Source organism: Corvus moneduloides, chromosome 6 (assembly GCF_009650955.1).
Source record: "Corvus moneduloides isolate bCorMon1 chromosome 6, bCorMon1.pri, whole genome shotgun sequence".
Taxonomy (NCBI): Eukaryota; Metazoa; Chordata; class Aves; order Passeriformes; family Corvidae; genus Corvus; species Corvus moneduloides.
In genome coordinates this window covers 8,587,738-8,606,716 of record NC_045481.1, presented here as the reverse complement: position 1 = coordinate 8,606,716, position 18,979 = coordinate 8,587,738, and the positions used below count along the sequence as shown (strand labels likewise).

The following is an 18,979-nucleotide window of genomic DNA, read 5'->3' as shown; positions in this document are numbered from 1 at the left end:
GTGACCTTTACACCAGGCTCTCCATGAATGTAGTGGAAATACCTCCTGTGATACGCAGAACATTGAAAAAAAGCTTTACAGAGCAGCAGCATCCTATAATAGATCCCGTGCCTAATGGAGGTAGTATTGAGAAGCTTTTGAATTTCTCCCTTGTGGGCAATCCTCAGTGAAAGTTGCAAAGGATGAATGACACGTAATAAAAAGAATTTGCCTCCCTTTTTGTCTGCTGTTCCAATTTACCTTTAAAGCCAAACACAGAAGTGAAAACCTTCTTTGAACTGATGAAGGAAAATCAGTCTTTGTTTATTACCATTGCTGACAGAGGGCTGTGCTGTTGTGTTTTTCTGACAGGCACGTATCCTTTCGTGACCTCCTCGAACTGCACCGTGGGCGGTGTGTGCACCGGGCTCGGCATTCCCCCGCAGCACGTGGGTGACGTGTACGGCGTGGTGAAGGCTTACACCACCCGTGTGGGCATCGGGGCCTTCCCCACCGAGCAGATCAATGTAGGTTTAATGTTACAAATGTGATATACACAGCTGGCAACAAGTAACAGTCAGTGGAATGGGGTAAGGGTTATTCCACTGATAAATAAACACAGTAATAGTAATGCTGAGCAATCACACTCGTGAAGAGAGGAGAATTACATTATGAACTTAGGGTATTTTACATCAGAGGAGAGAAACACGAGTGTGATGACGTTACATTGCAGTGACCACACTTCTGTTGTAATGACCAGTGTGAAAATAGATTTCATCATCTTATATAACATCATTAGGTGTGTTTCAGTGGTGAGAGTTTGTTGTGGACTGGAACTGTCAGTGCATCCCAGAAGAGCTTAAATTACAAGAACAACTTCTGCGCTTAACAGCCTGTGTTCTGGGTGATTTATAGAATAAATGTGGTGTGTGCATCAGCCAGTCATGCACAAATGGGTTGGTAAAAAGAACGGGAGAGGTTTTGATTGTTTTAAACTGTCCACTGTATTTTCATTATCAAGAAGCTAGAAAGCTCAGGGTATTGATTATGAGCTATGCACACAGCAATCTCTAGGTCAGTGTTCCGAATCTAATTTAAGGATTTAGTTGCTAAAATCTTTTTCTAATGGCTCAGATGAGTTGTTGGTATCCTTTGGGTTTATGAACCATGAACATAAAGTTTCTTCCTTCTTTATTTTTACCACAATATAGACACTGCCAGTCTGAATGGAGCAGCTGGCAGTCTCATACTGTGGTAGAACCGAGGAGCCCTAGGCATGGCGCCCTGCTGCTGTTTTGACCTAGACATTGTACAAGCATTGGTCTTGTCCCAAGCATTTACAGTCTTGTACCCAAAACCGAAAGATGTCAGAAGACCAGATGAAGAAAGTAAATGCAAACAAAATTTTATAAAGGACTGAACTGTCAAGGAAATCTTCCTGTTGGATGAAGAAGGAAGAAAAGTCTCTCCTTGGAACATGAAAGTCATATTAAATACGTGATTTGAAATGCTAGTGATTGCAATACAAAAATCCTCTGCATGAGGGGATTTCTTCTCTGCCTTAGTCCTCTCCTAGCAATCTTTTTTTCCCTGAAAAATAGCTTTGAAATTGGAACAACCATATTTTTCTTGCTATCCATCTATATTTGTTTGTATTTGTTTTCCAGCCATGTTTTCAGTGAAGCGCCCATCAGCATTGTCTCTGTCTTATTGTAGGAAATCGGAGATCTTTTACAGTCCCGTGGCCACGAGTGGGGAGTAACTACGGGCAGAAAGAGGCGCTGTGGCTGGTTAGATCTTGTCATTTTGAAATATGCTCATATGATCAACGGATTCACTGCGTAAGCATCAAAGATTTTGCGCTACATTTGGAAGTGATAATTTTGTGCTTCGCAGAATAAATATGTAGGTAACATTAATATAAGTCCAGTAAAGTGTTACGTTTTAAGCAGTACAATAATGCACAGTGGGCAACTGAGAATTGTCTTAATGCTAATAATAATCTAATTCCTTTGACTTTTTTTTTCAAATTAAGTGGTTTTACAACATGAGAGGAGTGATTTTTTTGGTACATGTTTTCACTTTGTTTTCATCAGATGGCCAGTGTAGATTGGATCAATATGTTGGTTTTCTAACAGTTTGCTCTAGTGTTCTTGATCCAGTGCTTTCATACTGACTTGTGCCGTGGTCTAAAACCTTTTGGGTTTGAGCTTGGTTGACTCTAATGGATCCTACTTGTAGGACTAATTCTGCATCATTTGGAGCCACTGCCTTGATAAGTGAGATAAATGGGATGACACAAGGGTACAGCGGCTGGCACAGCTTTCATTCCAGTTCCTAGAGGTTCATTTACTTAGAAAGGTGTAGTCAAATATTGTGTTATAAATTCTGCTTTTAATGGGCTGAGTTTTATTTTCTTTGGGACCGAGTGGCTTCCTTGGTTGATGCATTCAGGCAAACTTGTCCATATATGCAAACACATGACCCTGAGCATTTTAATACATTATAGACTGAGACATAATTTAATATTGTTTATGCTACTAATGTTACAAAGTAACAATGGTCTCGTTCATTAATTTATCAGAAGGATTTTTAAGTTTGGATTTTTTCTTTTACTTGGATTTATGTTTTGTTTTAACTTACACTGCTCTAGTTTATGTGAAAATAGCTTTAGGAAGGCATTAGGTTCCCTTCCATTTCAGTTCTATACAATTACTGCACTCCTATCAACAAAACTATGTCAGCTCTGATAACTGTGACAGCTAAAAAACATGGGTAGATTAAAAAACTTGAAGAACTGGCTCTATGGTGCTTCTTTCCCAGAAAGTCTCTTCATTTAATCCTTTCATTCATCACATACTTACTGAGCACATACAGCCTGGACTATTATGCACGTACCTATCTAAATCCTTAGCTGCTCAGATTTTTGCCAGGCGACGTCTAAAATATTGTTCTGGAGAATTTTACTAGTTTTAAAATGCAGTTTTATTCAGATCAATGAATACTGCAGTGTCTTCTTGAGGTTCCATTTTTGTCTTCCAGTATGTTCATTCACAAAATTAATAAGGTTCATTAAATTGACGGCACGGCCCAGGCACTGAAAGTCAAGATGGGATCCATCTTAATGAACTGCAGATGTGGTTTTAGTAACCAGATTATGCTTGTTCTGTTATAAAAGTATAATTTAGTAAATAAGTCTGTCAGACAGTTGCTGTGAATCAGTAGGAGTAACAGAAATAGTCACTGTCAGTGATGTCAAGTGTCATACCCACCCAAACCAGGCCCAGCAGGTGCTGCTTTCCAGAGTCAGAGTGCATTTTCATGCACTGAGCTGAACACTGTGCACTTGTGTGAGCAGCCAAGCATTTGGAAATGTCTCGTAGTAACTCAGTCAAGTATTCATCCCAGAAGCATGAATTCAGTTAACAATGTTCATAGTCTAATACATTTTTGTGTTTCTGCTGGCTGGGCTGCCTGAGCAGGATTTGTGAAAGGGATAAAAAAAAAGATGGAAAATATTAAAGAGGAGATTCATCATGTATGTAACTAACTGATGTTTTTTGTGCAGTTTGGCATTAACAAAACTGGATATTCTTGATGTCCTTGATGAAATTAAAATTGGTGTTGCCTACAAATTGGGTGGAAAAAGAATTCCATATTTTCCAGGTAAGTTGTTAAACCTCTATGTTCATTTTTATCTTTCCTGCCTGTTAAGCCACACCTCCTGGGAAAGACTGTTTGGTTTTTAAAATCAGATTTGATTTCTTTTTCACTAGACATCCTGTGGCAATTTATGGAGCTGCAGTATCTGTATAAAGATGGCTGTACCATTAATTGGCATTTTCCATTCACCATGCATCTGTGTACAATGGCAAGAACTTAAGAGCAAATAAAATCTTGTGTTAGGGCCTCTATGTGTTGTCCCATTAGATTTTTTATTGGCAAAATCAGGGATCTGAAAATCAGCAAGACTCGAGTCAGTGACTGTGTATCATTGGCAATAGCATTTAATGAAGCAAAATTGAAATAAAAGCTGTGCAAAAATGAAATGGAAACAAGCAGAATAAAGCTGCTTCTGGATGGCTTTATTAAGCTTTATTAACAGCAACAACACTGTGGTTAATAAAAATATATATTGCCCCCTCAATAATGATTCACATTAACACTTTTTAGATGGAATAATAAGTAACTGTTTTACATTAATGATGTTTTCAAGATATGTGTAACAGTCTCTGCCAAGAAAAGAGGTTGGGTCTGTTGAGCTATGGGAGATTCTAGAGGCACGGAGTAGGCTGGCAGCAGCCAGCTTTCCCACCAGTCTTGGTGGTTCCTGCCTATGGACACAATGAGAATTCCAGTGGGGACAAGCTTGTAGACATCAGAGGTTTTCACAAGACTGATTTAACCTTGTTCCATAAAGATAAAACTCTCTGAGACAGTAATGCCTTGTCTACTGTTTTATTCTGTGCAAATCTGAACCAAAAAGTGGAAGTCCTGTAAACCTCAAAAAATCTTATTTCCTCAAAAATAATACTGTAGTGTTGTTGTTGACTCCATGTTGACAGCGTAGAGTACATTCTACAGTTTTTGGAAGGGGAAACTGCATTCCTGGATCCTCTTGAATCAGATTTATCTTCCTAAGTATCAGAACTTAATCTAAATTAAGAATAAAGGAGTGAATGAATGAACAAACCAGTAAAAACACTGTTTCCTCATGTATCAGATTTTAAATGTTGTCAAAAGATTTTATTGGTCACAAGCCATAGGTATGTCCTCTTAAGGCAGAGGAGCCAAAATCAACTGTGACAAAAATGGTTCTCCCACAGCTAACCAGGAGATACTACAGAAGGTGGAAGTAGAGTATGAAACAATGCCTGGGTGGAAGAGTGACACAACTGGAGCACGAAAATGGGAGGACCTCCCACCCAAGGCCCAGAATTACATCCGCTGTGTGGAAAACCATGTTGGCGTGCCAGGTAAACCATGTCCATATGAGGATGCCACAGCAGACAGACAGACACAGCACTGTGGAAGTGCTCAATTTTTTAGTTGGAAGTCACTTTGGGCAGGAGGGAACAGAAGTGCCAGTGGTTGGGCTGATGGGGGTAAATGACAGCTTGCCAAAAATCAGCAAAGGGTGTTGTTCAGCAGGCAAGTCTGCAGTGCTGCTCAGAGCTCCAGGCTGCTGCTGCCAAGGATTTAACCAGAGGAAAGATAAACATGTGTTGTTCTTGGCAAATGGCCACCTTCTGTCAGTGAAAACTTTGGGGTCTGTGCACCATGCTCCAGCATGTAGTTAGGCTGATGTCCTCATCTCTTCCCTTCCTTCTGCATCCTGCACTGCATCCCTGTTTGAACTTAGATGTCTTTGTTTTGTTTTTTTTCCATTCTTGCTCATATAAGGAGATGTGTTGCATAACAGATACAAGATTGTTTAGCCCAGTCCTTCCCCTTTGGAAAAATGAGAATCTTAACATCATTGATCTGCAAAGGTCAAGCCACCCAGTTTTCTTCAAATCTAACTGCTAGAGCTCTAGAGGTGCCAAGAGTTCTAGGGGTGTGGCATGAATGGTGGAGTTTGCAAGGGAATTTCCACAGTAACAAGCTTACAAAGCTGGCACGTGTGCTTTTGTTTTCCATAAAGCACCTCAAAGGTCACATCAGTGGAGTACAGGCTGGTTACAACTGTGGCAATTCCTGTATCGGTCACGGATCAGGAAGCATCTGATAGCAGAGACTGAAACTCAGAGAATGGCCTGTTTGTGGTCAAGGACACACAAGGGATGTGTAAACACAGCTCCCCTTACTTGTATTCCTTTGGGTCTCTGTGTGAAGTTAGGACGCCTTGCTAAGTTTGATGGCTAAAGGAGAGACCTCTACCTACCGTCAATTCTATAGCAACTGTGGGCAATAAAACTGAAGTGGAACAGCTACAGTGTGGAATTTGGGGTGGCTGCTCACACTGGATAATGTTTATAGTTAGAGCTTTACCTCTAAAAATATTACTGTATGTAGGCATCGTTGTCTCCTGTTCCACATCATGCGGGCTTCAGAGTCTGGCAGAGCTTTGGCTTCCTCTCTGCAGGGATGTAGCTAAACATCCTGTCACTCAAAACAATGGCACTTAAACCTGCAACAAACATTCCTGACTTTCTATTAGGCCTTCCATCAGCAATGCTTTGTGTTTATGGTATAATTATTTCATGCTTTCAAACTTCAGTATACTGCACTTTTAGTCCAGTAGTGCAGCTGGAGTAGAGAGATTTTTGACAATGAAACTTCCTTCCTAAAATTGGTCAGTCTGTAGTGAAGCATGATGAAAGGTGAAAATTATTCCAGTACATTGATTATAGTATTTACTCTCAGCAATTGTTCTAACAGATGTGTTTTCCTCCCTAGTTAAATGGGTTGGAGTTGGGAAATCAAGAGAGTCGATGATCCAGCTGTTTTAAACAAAAGAAGAACTTCAGTGATGAGAAGCACAACTTGGTGTTCATCGGTTCCTTACTGCTTTCTCTTTAAATGGAAATGCTATTTAAAACAAGCAATTTCTTCTAGGAATTAAATAGAAACACAACATATATTCTGTATTGTAACATTTTATTTAAGTTCTCAGTAAATTCAGTGTAAAATCCCCTTGATGTCCGTCGTCAAAAAAAGTCCAAAAAAGTGTTCCTAACAAAATAGGGAAATAATTTTTTTTCAATTGATCCATGTTGCTATTTGAAAGTACTTTACACCTATATAGTATTTCTTCTTGTTGAAACCAATATTAAGCCTTTTCCAGTAATTATTGGATAACTTTGGAATTGCAAAGCTTGGATTTTTTCCTTCAAATCTTAAAATATCTGTGTATCTGGGTTGGCAGTACTAGGACAGATATTGTGCACTGAAATTGGTTGAATTTAAAGATTTTAAGTTTATAAAATACAGCAAAGTTAGATGGGTATTTTTGACTGCACAAAGCATAGCAAACACGATTATGTATAAATTTTATATAACATTTTTAACAGCCTACTAAAATGAATGGAGAGCAGCTAAAATGTATTTATCACAAAGCCTATCCTAGTAACTGAGATAACATCTGTAAAGGGGCCAAACTGGACAAAGCTGACCTGTGTAATAATTCTTTGAACTGTGGTGTGTACTAACAGGCTGGAGGCTGTCAGGTGTGCAGCCTTTCTTTTATGCAGTAGGGAAAGGAGTGAGTGAAGGTGGAAGGAAGAGTCTCCTCAGGGTACAAAACACATGAGCAGAGTGGAGCTGAGACAGCATGCTGCATTTTCTCCATGAACCTGGGACATTTCTTCCTGCTAGTCCTGTGACTGTAGTTTCCCAAGTTCTACTGTAGTACTCTGTTGAGGAACTTGAGACTTGTGGCTCTGTAAGGCACTCGCTTCCACAGCTCATAGGTTTCCAAGAATAAATCAATGCATGACTCAATGATGACTGGTGCAGTATTTACACCCCTCACACATTTTGACCTTCCTCAGCAAAATGTAATGCCTATTTATAAAAGGGCATGACACGTGGCAGCCAGGGTTGGGAGATGGAGAAGCTGTGGAGAGGTCCCAGAATCTTCAAGAATGTACTTGGAGTTCTTTGTGGATCTTCTAATTTATAATGGTTATGCATCAAGAGCTCTCAAAAAAGGCCAACCTTTTTCGAGAAAGATAATAAGGAAAGATAAAAAAGATAATAAGAAAGATAAAAAAGAGGAAAAAGATAATTCTAGAGATGGAGTTATTCCTTAACTGCGATATTCTCCAAGTAGATGTTCCTGTTTTATATGTCTCAGAGAGCTGTAGCAGTATTTTTGTATCATTCCCATGGGCTGTGGAAATGGCATCACATCCTCAGTGATGCCATTATGTACTGTGTAAAAATAGCCCTTTTCTGATATGGTAACTCCAAGGGTACAAAACGATGACACTTGGCATTAGAAATGGGGAAAAAAGGAAAACCTGTCAGGAGGATCTTGTGCCATACTCATCCCCTTTGTCTCATCTCACTCAATATCAAATAGCAGATAATGTTCAAAGCCATATGTGTCAAGAAACACTTTTAAAAATACCAGTGCAAAGCACTAAATGTAAGTCTTTATGGATTGCTGCTTGTAAGGCAGAATTCTTACACTATCCATCTCTGGTGCAGTCTCTCCATGCCCCAGTTCATTATAGAGTCTGGCTTAATGCACAAGCAAATACCCTTTTTCTCTAGAAAAAAAAAAAAATTAAAAAAAGAGAGCCCAAAGCTGTGAATCTTTACTTCTGTTTTCACTCCTTTGTCCGTCTTTGACAAATTGTTTAGTCTCACTGCTGCTGGTTTTGCTATCTGTAAAATGGCAATTAGGAATACATCCTCACCTCTTCAACACTGCCTTTTGGAGTTCCCTGGGTCAAGCCCTGCAGTCCTTGATCTGAATTGAGGAGGAAGCTCTCCCCATGGTATTTGTTGGTGTTGTGATGAAAGACCAATGAGATTTCTGACCTTATTTAATGATTGTGAAGCACTTCTGAAAGGTACTTGGAAAGTGCTAATTATCACAAGCACTGTGAAGTGTGCCTCATTTATATGAGACACTTTAAGCATAAAGATGCTTGGAGATACAGTAAGTTTTGTTTTCACATGGCTTAACCTTGTGACATTTGCCCTCTGAGTGATCTAGAGCTGTTCCTTTTCTTGGCCCCATCTTCCTCCATGTGTTTGTGCCTGGAGGTGGCCACTATATTTAAGCTTTGGCTGATTTATAGGCAAAGTCCACAGTGACCAACAAGCCACTTGGTGTGCTGCATAACTGGATTAAATTAACAAATCTAAACTGAGTACTTGGCATATTGAAGACAAAAGCTTTTATAGCTTAATTTTCACAGGATTACTTTCTACCTAATCTTTTTATTTTCCATTTTTTCCATTAAGTATCCATTAAATCCACATGGCCCATCTTTGCGTTCAAGGATTCATCAAAAAGCCCAGTGATGTTGTCAGTGAGCATGATGTAATAGGCAATTATCCCATGACTTACTCTGTTACCATAAAAATAATGCATTTCATTTCATAGCATGGATATTTTAAATGAAAGTTTTACTCCAATTAGATTTTATATGTGCTGACATTGAGTTAAATGTGAGTAAGTTCAGGCTTTTACCAAAAAGCTCTTTAATCTACTGAGAGACACAGTGCTTAATAAGAACATTTTAATGTAAAGTTCCTTTAATTTTGGCTGTTTTCCATGTATATTATTTTGTATTGTTTGGAATTTCATTTAATAACAATTACTGTGATGAATTTAAGTACTTCTTTCTCCCCAGCCAAATTCAATAATAATGGCTAAAACTGGTTGATGCATCATCCTGTTTGATATCTGGATGGAAGAATAAGGGTAAACGTTTACTGAAAAGCTGTAATTTGTAGTAAAGATTATAGTTTTTTTAAGTAGCAATTATAGATTCACTCCTGCACAGAAAGTTTTGAGATATTTTCTGACACTAATCCTTACAATATGGCCTTCTTAGTCAGATATATGCTTCCTAACACAGTCAGGATAGGATTTTGAAGCTTTTGTAATTTTTTAATTTGGCTATATATGGTCTTACAGTTCTGGCATAATGCACTTTATAACAGGAAAGAAAATTAAGCATTTCCATAGTAATGTGCAATCTATACTTACACCTTATGCAGATTTTTTTCAGATGATTTTTGATCCACACCCGTTTATTTTGTCCTTGAAGATGTATTAAAACAGATTTAAAGTAACAGTGCTTGGTCTCTATTTCTCTTATTTTTTAACAAAATAAACTTCATTCAAAAACCTGGTTTAATATTTCATGAATTTTAGAAAATAAGTAGCAGCATTAGTGAACGAATGTATGTTTCCTCTCAGTCTACAGATTTTCAGTGTTTGGCCTTTTTTCACAAAGTCCACAAACTTTGTCTCCCTTTCCCATTTACAAACTCTGAGCATGGATCTACCTTTACCACTGGGCTTCGTGGTTAGTCATCTTTAGTTAGCTCACCTGAGTGACCAATGGTTTTATGCAGGAAAAATACATTTTCCAATTTATGCAAAAATTCTTGCAATAAAAGCTGGCTCAGAACAACTGATGTGAACTCCATGAAGCTCCTTATCAGCAGCACTGTGAGAGAAAGCAAAGGTCGATATTGTCACAGATAAACAATTAACACCTCTATAATTGAGAGGGCTTTCAGATAAGTACTGTTAGGGCTTCCAGAAGCCTTCATAGAAACCGCTCCTTTTCTCATCTGTTTCAGGAGCCAGAAACAGCAGGTAAGTGACCTGTCCAGTAAATGACAGCAGGTCAATGCCTCACACACCACTCAGGGCAATGCCTGAGACCTGTATGAGAATTGATCTGCTAATTAATTAGTATTTCTTCATTCCTTTGCATCAGTTATATATAAAAATATAAATGCACATATGTCTGATTTCACATAGAATGGGCTTGGCAGCTGAAGCATCTGAAGTAGTGTCATCTAAATCCATGTCAGGCTGGCAATGCCTAAGGCAAAAAATCAAACAACCTCCAAAAAAACCACAAACACACAAAAAAATTTTAAAGAACCAAACCCAAGCTGGAGAGCTGTGTCTGATGATTGGGATGGAGGAAATAATAGACATTCCTGCCCCTTTCCTCTGACAGTAATTCTTAACATGGGGTCAAGTTCTAGCCCACTCATTGTTCCCTGTGGAAGTGGCTTTGCCTCCTGTCCAGTAACATTTCATGTTCATCAGAGAGCTGGTTTAAAGTGTCAGATGTTGGCAAAAAGGATGAGCTCACATCACCCTTTTAACGAGGCATCAGGCAAGAAAAGAAATCCAGCTCCAATCGTCTTATCTTTAGAAGTCCCTGTTTGTGGCAGTCCATCAGCTGTAACCCAGGGGTTTGTTGGTCACTAATGAGTGAGTGTGTTAGTGCTTGCTTTGTCTTTTTATTAGATCCAGGTTGCCAGTGACAAAGAGGATGCCTGAGGCATGGAGCCTGCTCGACTGCCACAGTGCTACACGGATCCATGGCATGAGAGAAGCGGGATTGTACAGCCTGCTTCAGGGAGGTGGGGAACTGGGTCCTTTTTTCCCAAATCACTGGTCCATCACAAACAAGCTTTGATAATGAGTGCATTTTACAGAAAGATTTCAAGATTTTGCCATTTAATCTCATACACTTACAGGAAATTAGTTGTTCTATAATACTTTCATGTGTTTTTAATATCTGTAGATTTCTGGAGCAGACACTGTTCATTAAATATTTGCCCATCAGTTCCATGAGATGGTAAAAATAAAACAGGAAAGAAGGTCTTTTGTAAGTACATACACTTTATATCTTCCATTAAGGTAAAAAAATTTTGGCCAACAGCTGCATTTTTCAGTGGTTGAAAACAGTACAAATTTTAACATTATCTAAATAAATGTGTTTGGCAAGAAAATGTCTTTGTCAGGGATAAAAAAACCCAGACATGTGCATTTGAATGTTTTCACAGTCTCAAGATAATACACCCTTCCTGTGACAGGCATTACCTTTCAGGAGCTGAGCACAGACACCAGAGTTTACATAGCAGGGCTGTAAATAGTGCCTCAGATAGCAGTGTTGGGTTTCAGGTGATACCTTTACAGTGCCTGAGGAGTGGCAGAGCACTTCAAACAGTTTAGGTGACTGCTGAAATCCTTAAAATACCCTGGACAGAGTCACTGGAGACAAGTTTTCTTAAGGACTGCAGAATACAGTCAACTATACGTGCCCTTCCAGCAGAAGTGGCAGTATCCACCTTCATCTTTCCCCACAGGAGACAAAACTTTTCATGCTAGCTGGGCCTAATTCTTCAAATGTGAGGAAATGGTGTTTGCCACTGAGGTTTGTGGGCCTGGCTGGCCTGTAAATGGAAAAGATCCCAAGCAAGTGGTGCTGGAGTCAGCTTTTGGAGAGTCTGACAAAATGACAAGTGTGGAAATACAGTGTATTACCAGTCACGATAATAAAAAGGTGTTTCATGGTGTTCTTTGCTTCTGAAGAGGAAACTCACTGTGTCAAACCTACAGTAATTAGAGTTATGTTTCCATTGAGATTCTTAAAATAGTGCAACCCTCTACCATGAATGGAAATCTACCCTTTGAGCTCTGAATTCCAGAGTGGCTGACAAATGGCAAAGACATTGATAAGCCTGGGCGCTGGGCCATAGAAAGCTCCTGAAGCTCAGGAAGAAGCTCAGGGTTCCCCATGTCTCAGTACACGCTGGGAAGCACCTGCTTAAGGAGCAGCTCAGGTCAAAAACGACCTGAGGTTTAAATGAGATGTCAGGATGAGTATGAGCCAACAGTGCACTTGCATCTTGAATAAAGCAGATGGTCTGCTGGGCTGTACTGAGGGGGATAATGGCCAGAAGAGGGAGGGAAGGTGCTTCCTATTACTTATGCTGATGAATAGTACCACAGATTCCTGCTACATGTCTGCTGGTATCCATTGCAATGGCATGTTTTGTGTCCTTACTAAAGGGGTGAAGAAGAAAAGGAGAATTAGCAAGATGATGTGATGTTCTAGTTTCGAGACAGATAAGACTCATTTTGCTCCCAGTGCACAGTCAAGTGTATGTCAGTACCATGGTCACAGATTTGCTGCTCAGTTCCCACCTCATAGCATTGAAAACAGGCAGTGCAGTTCAGATTTCATACTTCAATTTTCTTGTGCTTCATTTCTCCCAGCCATTGAGGCTGTGCCTTTGTGGTGACCTTGGCAATGACTCTTACCACTGTTTCATGCTTTCGTTGGAAGCCAGGATCTTTCAGAATTCAGGAATGCTGTTTGTAGCTGTACCAACGGGGCCTCAGTCATGTCTGTCTGAGATAAAATATAGCTTGTAGACATTTACTGAGTAAGTTCACAAAAGGTTTGCCTTGTCATTCTGAAACAGCATTAAGCTTCTATCTATACCTTCTAAAGGAGATTATTGGAAAAGGGGACTAAGACATCAAACCCATTCCCTGAGTATTTTGTCCACTGATTGTTAGTATATATGTTCTGCAGAAAAAATAATATGGCTTCAGTGATCTCTATATGTGTATATTGGTACCGGAATAAGTAACATCTCCAGCTTTGCCAGAAGAACTGAAGTTGTAATAAAAAAGCAGGAGGCTCATGTGCTGGGTGCTGGACCCGGCCTGAAGAACAACCCATGCCTGGGACAAACTGGTTGGGGGCTGTGAATTTTGAAGAGCTAGGAGGAATGTCAGGCTACTCTTCTCCCTTATTCAATCAGTTATTCAATGCCAGTATCACAGTTTTATATTTGAACCAGCTACAGCGGTGCTACATTTGTATATTTAGGTAGCCCTTCCTACAGCTTAGGCAGTGATAATGGATCAGTATTAGAAACAGAGGCTACGCTGAACACCTTCACCAACAATCTGGAGATCTTCTAAATCTTGCAGATAGGAAAGGAGAAAAGAAGGACAGGATTGTGTTGCACCAATATCTTCTCTGAAATCCTCATGCAGAAAAAAAAAATCAAAAAATATTAATGCATATGCATAAGAAGCTTCTGAGCATAAATACATGGAATAAGTTATAGATTTTAATATACATGGAAAAGAAGTCAAGTGAAAGAAATAAAAGAAGTTAGCTAGTTAAGTCATTACAAATAGGGTAAGGCATTTTGTCTATTAGAGATTGATTTGCCCCACACTATGTAATTAAAATACTAAAGCTGGTACTGATGAAAGTCTGAGCCCTACGCAAAATGCATTGACGATTTCCATGCAGAGGAAACATGCCAGCAGCACAAAAAAGTCTCATTCTATTAATTGGCACCCTGGATGGTAGGCCTAGGACTGAGCATTACTTTTATAGCTCATACCACACCACTCATGCAAACTGCTCAGCAGAGAGCAGAGAATGAGTGCCTTCAAGACTTCCCAGCATAAATGGATTTCATCTGCAAAGGCTGCGCTCAGGAAATTTCCACATTAGTCCTTGTGATGGTCCCTGTAGCTGTGCCATGTTATCCTGGCAACATTCAGGGAATTGCCTTGACTCTGTGCAGCTTCTGTTCCCTGCACAGAGATCTCTGTGCAGGGCTGACAACACAGCCACACATATTTAAAATAAACACATTTTGTGGGCTGCTGCTGGGGATGGTTTGTTAGACATGGTGAGTGCAGAGTTGGGTTCTTGGCCAGCCTGCACTGACAGTCCCTTTGAGCTGAGCAGATGGACCCTGAGTTATTCCATCTGAACGGATGCTCTGGGGAATGGAGAGAGGAGACATGGGGAATGTTGAAAGGAACAACATATAAAGCTGTCTCGAAGCAAGGATTCACTTCCACAACAAGATAATAAGAGCAGGGCTGGATGCAGCTGCAACGTGGAGTGAGGAAGGTTTTGCCCAGCCCTTCCCAAGCCATGTGTGGGAGAGGATGCTTGTACTGTGTGGGGATAGTGAAAGCTACCTCTCAGAGCCTCTCCCACAGAAATCCACACTGAATAATGGATAGCACTGCTTGGACAAAAATTTAAAGAATTCTTAGGACAACCACCTAGTATTAAATCAAAAACATCGTTGCCTGCAGAGAAAGAAAACAATACACTTGTCACCACGTTAGGCCAGCAATAGCAGTTCTCACTGTCAGAGCTCATAGTCCTTTTTTCACTACAGGTTTAAATAATCTGGAAAGAAGCAAACTGAAAGGAAACTGTGTTACAGAAATGAAAGCACACTATGGAAGGGCCAGGAACAACAGCAACCATGAAAAAAACGTGGGGAAAGCTGCTCTTTTGTAAACCCCATCAGCACAACAATAACATCTTTGTAACAGCAAAAATAATTTATAGTTTTAAGGGTGCCCTCTAGTGAGTGAGATCCTCGGGTGTTCTGATCTGCTGAGCAGCACTGGTGTATCTCAGGGCTGGCAGAACAGAAACACCCTCTGAAACTCAACCACGCTGTGCTAATTTAAGAGCAAGCACTGGCTGGGGTGCCAGGATGGCAGAGCCTTGGCTTAACAGCAGCATGTCTCAAGAGCCAGCCCTTAATCCTGCACATCACTGGCTTATCAAATATTTTTTGGATGTGCAAATCAACTCATCAAGATGTGGGCACTAACTCTGTGCTAGCAAGTCCTCATCAACCAACAGGCCCTTGTGAACAGATAATGTTTGAACCAGGTGTAGCCCTCTGAGCCCAGCTGTAAACACGTTGTCTGTTAAGGCTGACGTACTAAGAAAAGGACATAGAAAAAAGAAAACAGCCCCAAGCCCTTCCAGTGAAAGCAGGTTTATGCAAAGAGGGTTTTTTTATCTTCAGATCCATATTGCAGAGCAGAGAAAGGACAGTGCAGTGGGACTGAGCACATGGGGCGTGGTGCTTTACCCCAGGCCTAACAGGGGATGTGTGCCCATCCTGATAGTCCATCCCATATAACACAGGCTGCATGCTGGCACATGACCAACTACATGAGCTATTATAATATACTTTCCACTTGAAAGAATTTCCAGAATATTCCTTTAACTGTTTTAGCATGAAAACATTAGAGAAGAACTAGCAAGTTGGCCAATATCCACTCATTTGGTATCAACTCAATTAAGGAAACTCCATATTTAAAGAGGTGTAGGAGGCGGTGCACCACCTCTATGTGATGCGCTTCGATATCTTTCTAAATGGCCTGGTAATGAAAGAATAGAACAAATGGGGAATTTTTACAATGAACCCATGGAGAGGAGGGCTTTGGTATAAATGAACTTGAAGGAAAATTAAATATTTTGGAAGTCTGGATTGCTATTTATCTGCCACCTGTTTCTGAAATGGAGCACTTTGATTTGTTACTGTAAGTTTCCTGCAAAACATGGCATAGAGGGAAAGAAGTAAGACTGATAAATATTTAGATTTACAAAGCCAAATTCATCCATCCCGGTATTTTTCCTGACCCTGTCTAAAACAGAAGGCAGAATTTTCTTCAATTTGCCATGTCCCAAGCTTGTAAGTTCTTTCCCTTTTAAGAAAGCTTTCAGTATTGAATTGCAATGTCTGTGACTTACACTTTGATTTTTATCTGCCTGTTTATTTCTAATTATGTTTTGGAGTAGTTGAAAGCATTGAGTGACAGGTAAACATTTATTATGATTGTGTCACAGATGAATCAGATGGATCAGAAACAAAAAAAAATTCTTTAAACCTGTAATTGCTTGTTAGAGTATAAAAATCTAAATCTACATGTTTTGTGGGCAGAGTCTGTAGTACTTCAGGTCAGAATGTGATATACTTAATTAAACTGGTCTCAGCGCAAAAGGAATGCAATGACAATTGTTACAAAGGGCTCAGCATGATCCCAAGGACAGGATATTGGTAAAACAGAGGAAGCTTCTGCCCATTCAGTGTATTTCTAAGTACTCTAAAGAAGGGACACAAGCAGTGAGGTATCAGAGAGGTGCCTGTGCAGAGCTCTGGGGCACCCAGGGTTCCCTCACTTCCCACAGTTTTCCAGGCCGTGAACTGGGATGTGGCACAGGTGATGTGGATCAGGACATGCTGCAAAGGAGTGCTTCAATGTGCAAAAAGTATTGCAGCTTGAATGAAAAGTGGAGACAACTTTGTAGTCATGGATGTTAATCAGAGAGTCAGTAGGGAATGGTTATTCATTGTTTTTCATAAAATCAGACATAGGGGGCACCCAGAGTTCTTCTGTGTCTGCCCTGAATTTCTTGAAGCACTGGTAGAAATAGAATACAGGAAAGACAGGCTTAACAGCAACAGTCCGTTTTGCTCCTTAAATTTGCTTACTGGAAATGGAAACCACTGAATATATATGAAATACCATTTTTCTTTTTGCCGTAGCTGACCAAGCTATCAACCAGGCAATTTGTCTGTAATATTCACACAGGCACAGGAGAAGCAAAGTAGCAAGAAAAATACTGTAATTTTTATTCTCTGGGTTTTGTTTTTTTTTACAAAAAGGTTTTCAAGGATAAACCAAAATCGTGGTATTTCACAGTTACCTTCACTGATCTGGGATGTATTTGGGCTGCTTTTTCACATTCAGAATCTCATTAAGCAACCTGAAAAATCACCAGCACTTATTTTCAGGAATGCTCAGCGCCAACAAGCTTTGCCAGGTCAGGTCTTTCTGCTACTTCTAAATCACCAGTGGATCCTCCTCCAGGCTCACTGCTCTGAAACTAATAAAACACTCAGCACCATTATGCTGGGTAACAATTCAGAAGACAGGCAGATGAACCAATTCTCTCCCTGCAGGGTGCTCAGGCCTGCTGGTACAGAGCAGAAAGAATTACTTTGCCTTCATAGCTTGCAAAGTAGCAGGTGTTGGTGAAGGTGAGTCTTGCAAAGCAATTAAGAGATGTCACCACCTGAGGCTGACTCAGAGAGCGGCAACAGAACATTCCTGCAGTGGGGTAGTGGTGGCAATGTGTCAAATGTAATCAGACCTCAGGGAAAGTTGGACTTGGTGATCATTATGATTCCCTTCCAACTCAGAATATTCTGTGATTCTGTGAAAGTGCCCTTAAATTTACTCTTCAGTGACAGCACCAGCAGCCTGAGCTGCTCCGTTTCAAATCTACTTTGTATTTGAGATCAGTGTTTCAGAGCACTCCTTCCCCACAAGTGGAATAGTGCTTTTAGTTATTTCTTCATATTTCATCCAGTTCTCAGACAACTTTTATCCACGTTTATCCCATGCCACGTTAATGAAACGTGTGTGATCCACTGTCCTTTATCCTTACAGGGCTCTTTCCAACTGGAATTACATTCTGATTAACCAATGTTCCCCAGAGAACTTCAGGAACATCAGAGTGTATAGCTAATGAATATGTACAAAGTAGCTTCCTTAGACAGAAAGAAAAGGCCACAAGCTTTCAATACGCAGTTGGAAAACTCTGCTGAACATCCTTAAGCATGCATTTGCAAGTATGTGCAGAAAAAGCCAAAGCAGAAATCCTTACAGATAAAGGAACAGTGGCAGGAGTAAGATTTTGGAGCTCAGAAGGGATTTTTGGGAATCGCTGCGAGTTACAACCATGGCTTCCACTCCACAGAGCAGAAGACTGGGCTGATCAGCTCTACAGAAAAAAAAAAAAAAAATCACATTAACCTCTATGAAATCAGAGTGGTTGCACCTGCAAACTATTAGCAGTTCAGCAACTCACTCTCATCATTTTGGTGTTTGGACGATCCTCTCACGCACTGGTGTGATTTTTAGGGCTGTCCTGGGCAGGATGAAGAGATTGATGATCCTTGTGGGTCCCTTCCAGCTCAGGATATCCTGTGATTCTACAGCCATAGTTAGACACTGTGCTCAGTACTACTGCTCTTGGTGTCTCAATAGTTTTGGAAGAACTTGAGCAATGAAACCAGACAAAGTTAGTCCATTAGGTATTGTGGCCCATTTTCAACACAGTGATCTATGTTGTATATCTTGCATAATTGTATTTTTATATAAATTATTGCCATTCTAAATCTTGTGCTAGTATTGAAATTGTACATTGAAGTTTTAATGAGTTTTTAAATGAAAGAAAGGCTTTGAAAAAATGCTGATTCTGTCACTACTTTTTGGGGAGATTGTTATTGTTTGGTTTTTGGTGTTTAGAGGTTTTCTTTGTTTCTTTGTTTGTTTCTTTATTTCTTTCAGGAAGAAATGTACATCTTTACTTGACAACTTGTTTTTGACCAGAACAAAACAAAGAAACCATGAGTAAGTCCTTCACTCTTAGCAGACTGTAAGTTCATTCATGGAATAATCACTCCTGTACTTGGTTGTGATTCTGTCCAGAATCCCACAGTACATACAGAGAAAGTTTTGAATGCAGAGACCTCTCTGGAAGAAATAAAACTCTCTTGACAGATCACCTCCTTCAAGTGACACAAAACAGGACCTGAACTGCAACACCAGTTTTAAACTTGTTTGCCCTGAGGAAAACAATGTATTTTCAAAATATACATAGTAACCAGACTGGCTGCCGCTTGGAATGGCATCTGAGGC

General features: G+C 40.0%; 1 protein-coding gene across 1 annotated transcript in view; it reads left to right on the top strand.

Annotated features, from left to right (window-relative positions):
- The window catches only part of ADSS1 (adenylosuccinate synthase 1), a 28,152-nt gene extending 18,415 nt beyond the window's left edge, over positions 1 to 9,737 (top strand). Inside the window, exons 9-13 of the mRNA XM_032112197.1 lie at positions 352 to 506; positions 1,696 to 1,820; positions 3,548 to 3,645; positions 4,806 to 4,955; positions 6,379 to 9,737. Coding sequence (XP_031968088.1) covers positions 352 to 506; positions 1,696 to 1,820; positions 3,548 to 3,645; positions 4,806 to 4,955; positions 6,379 to 6,431 — 581 coding nt within the window. The 3' untranslated portion in view covers positions 6,432 to 9,737. The remainder of the gene's footprint in view (positions 1 to 351; positions 507 to 1,695; positions 1,821 to 3,547; positions 3,646 to 4,805; positions 4,956 to 6,378) is intronic.
- The last annotated feature ends 9,242 nt before the right edge of the window (positions 9,738 to 18,979 follow it).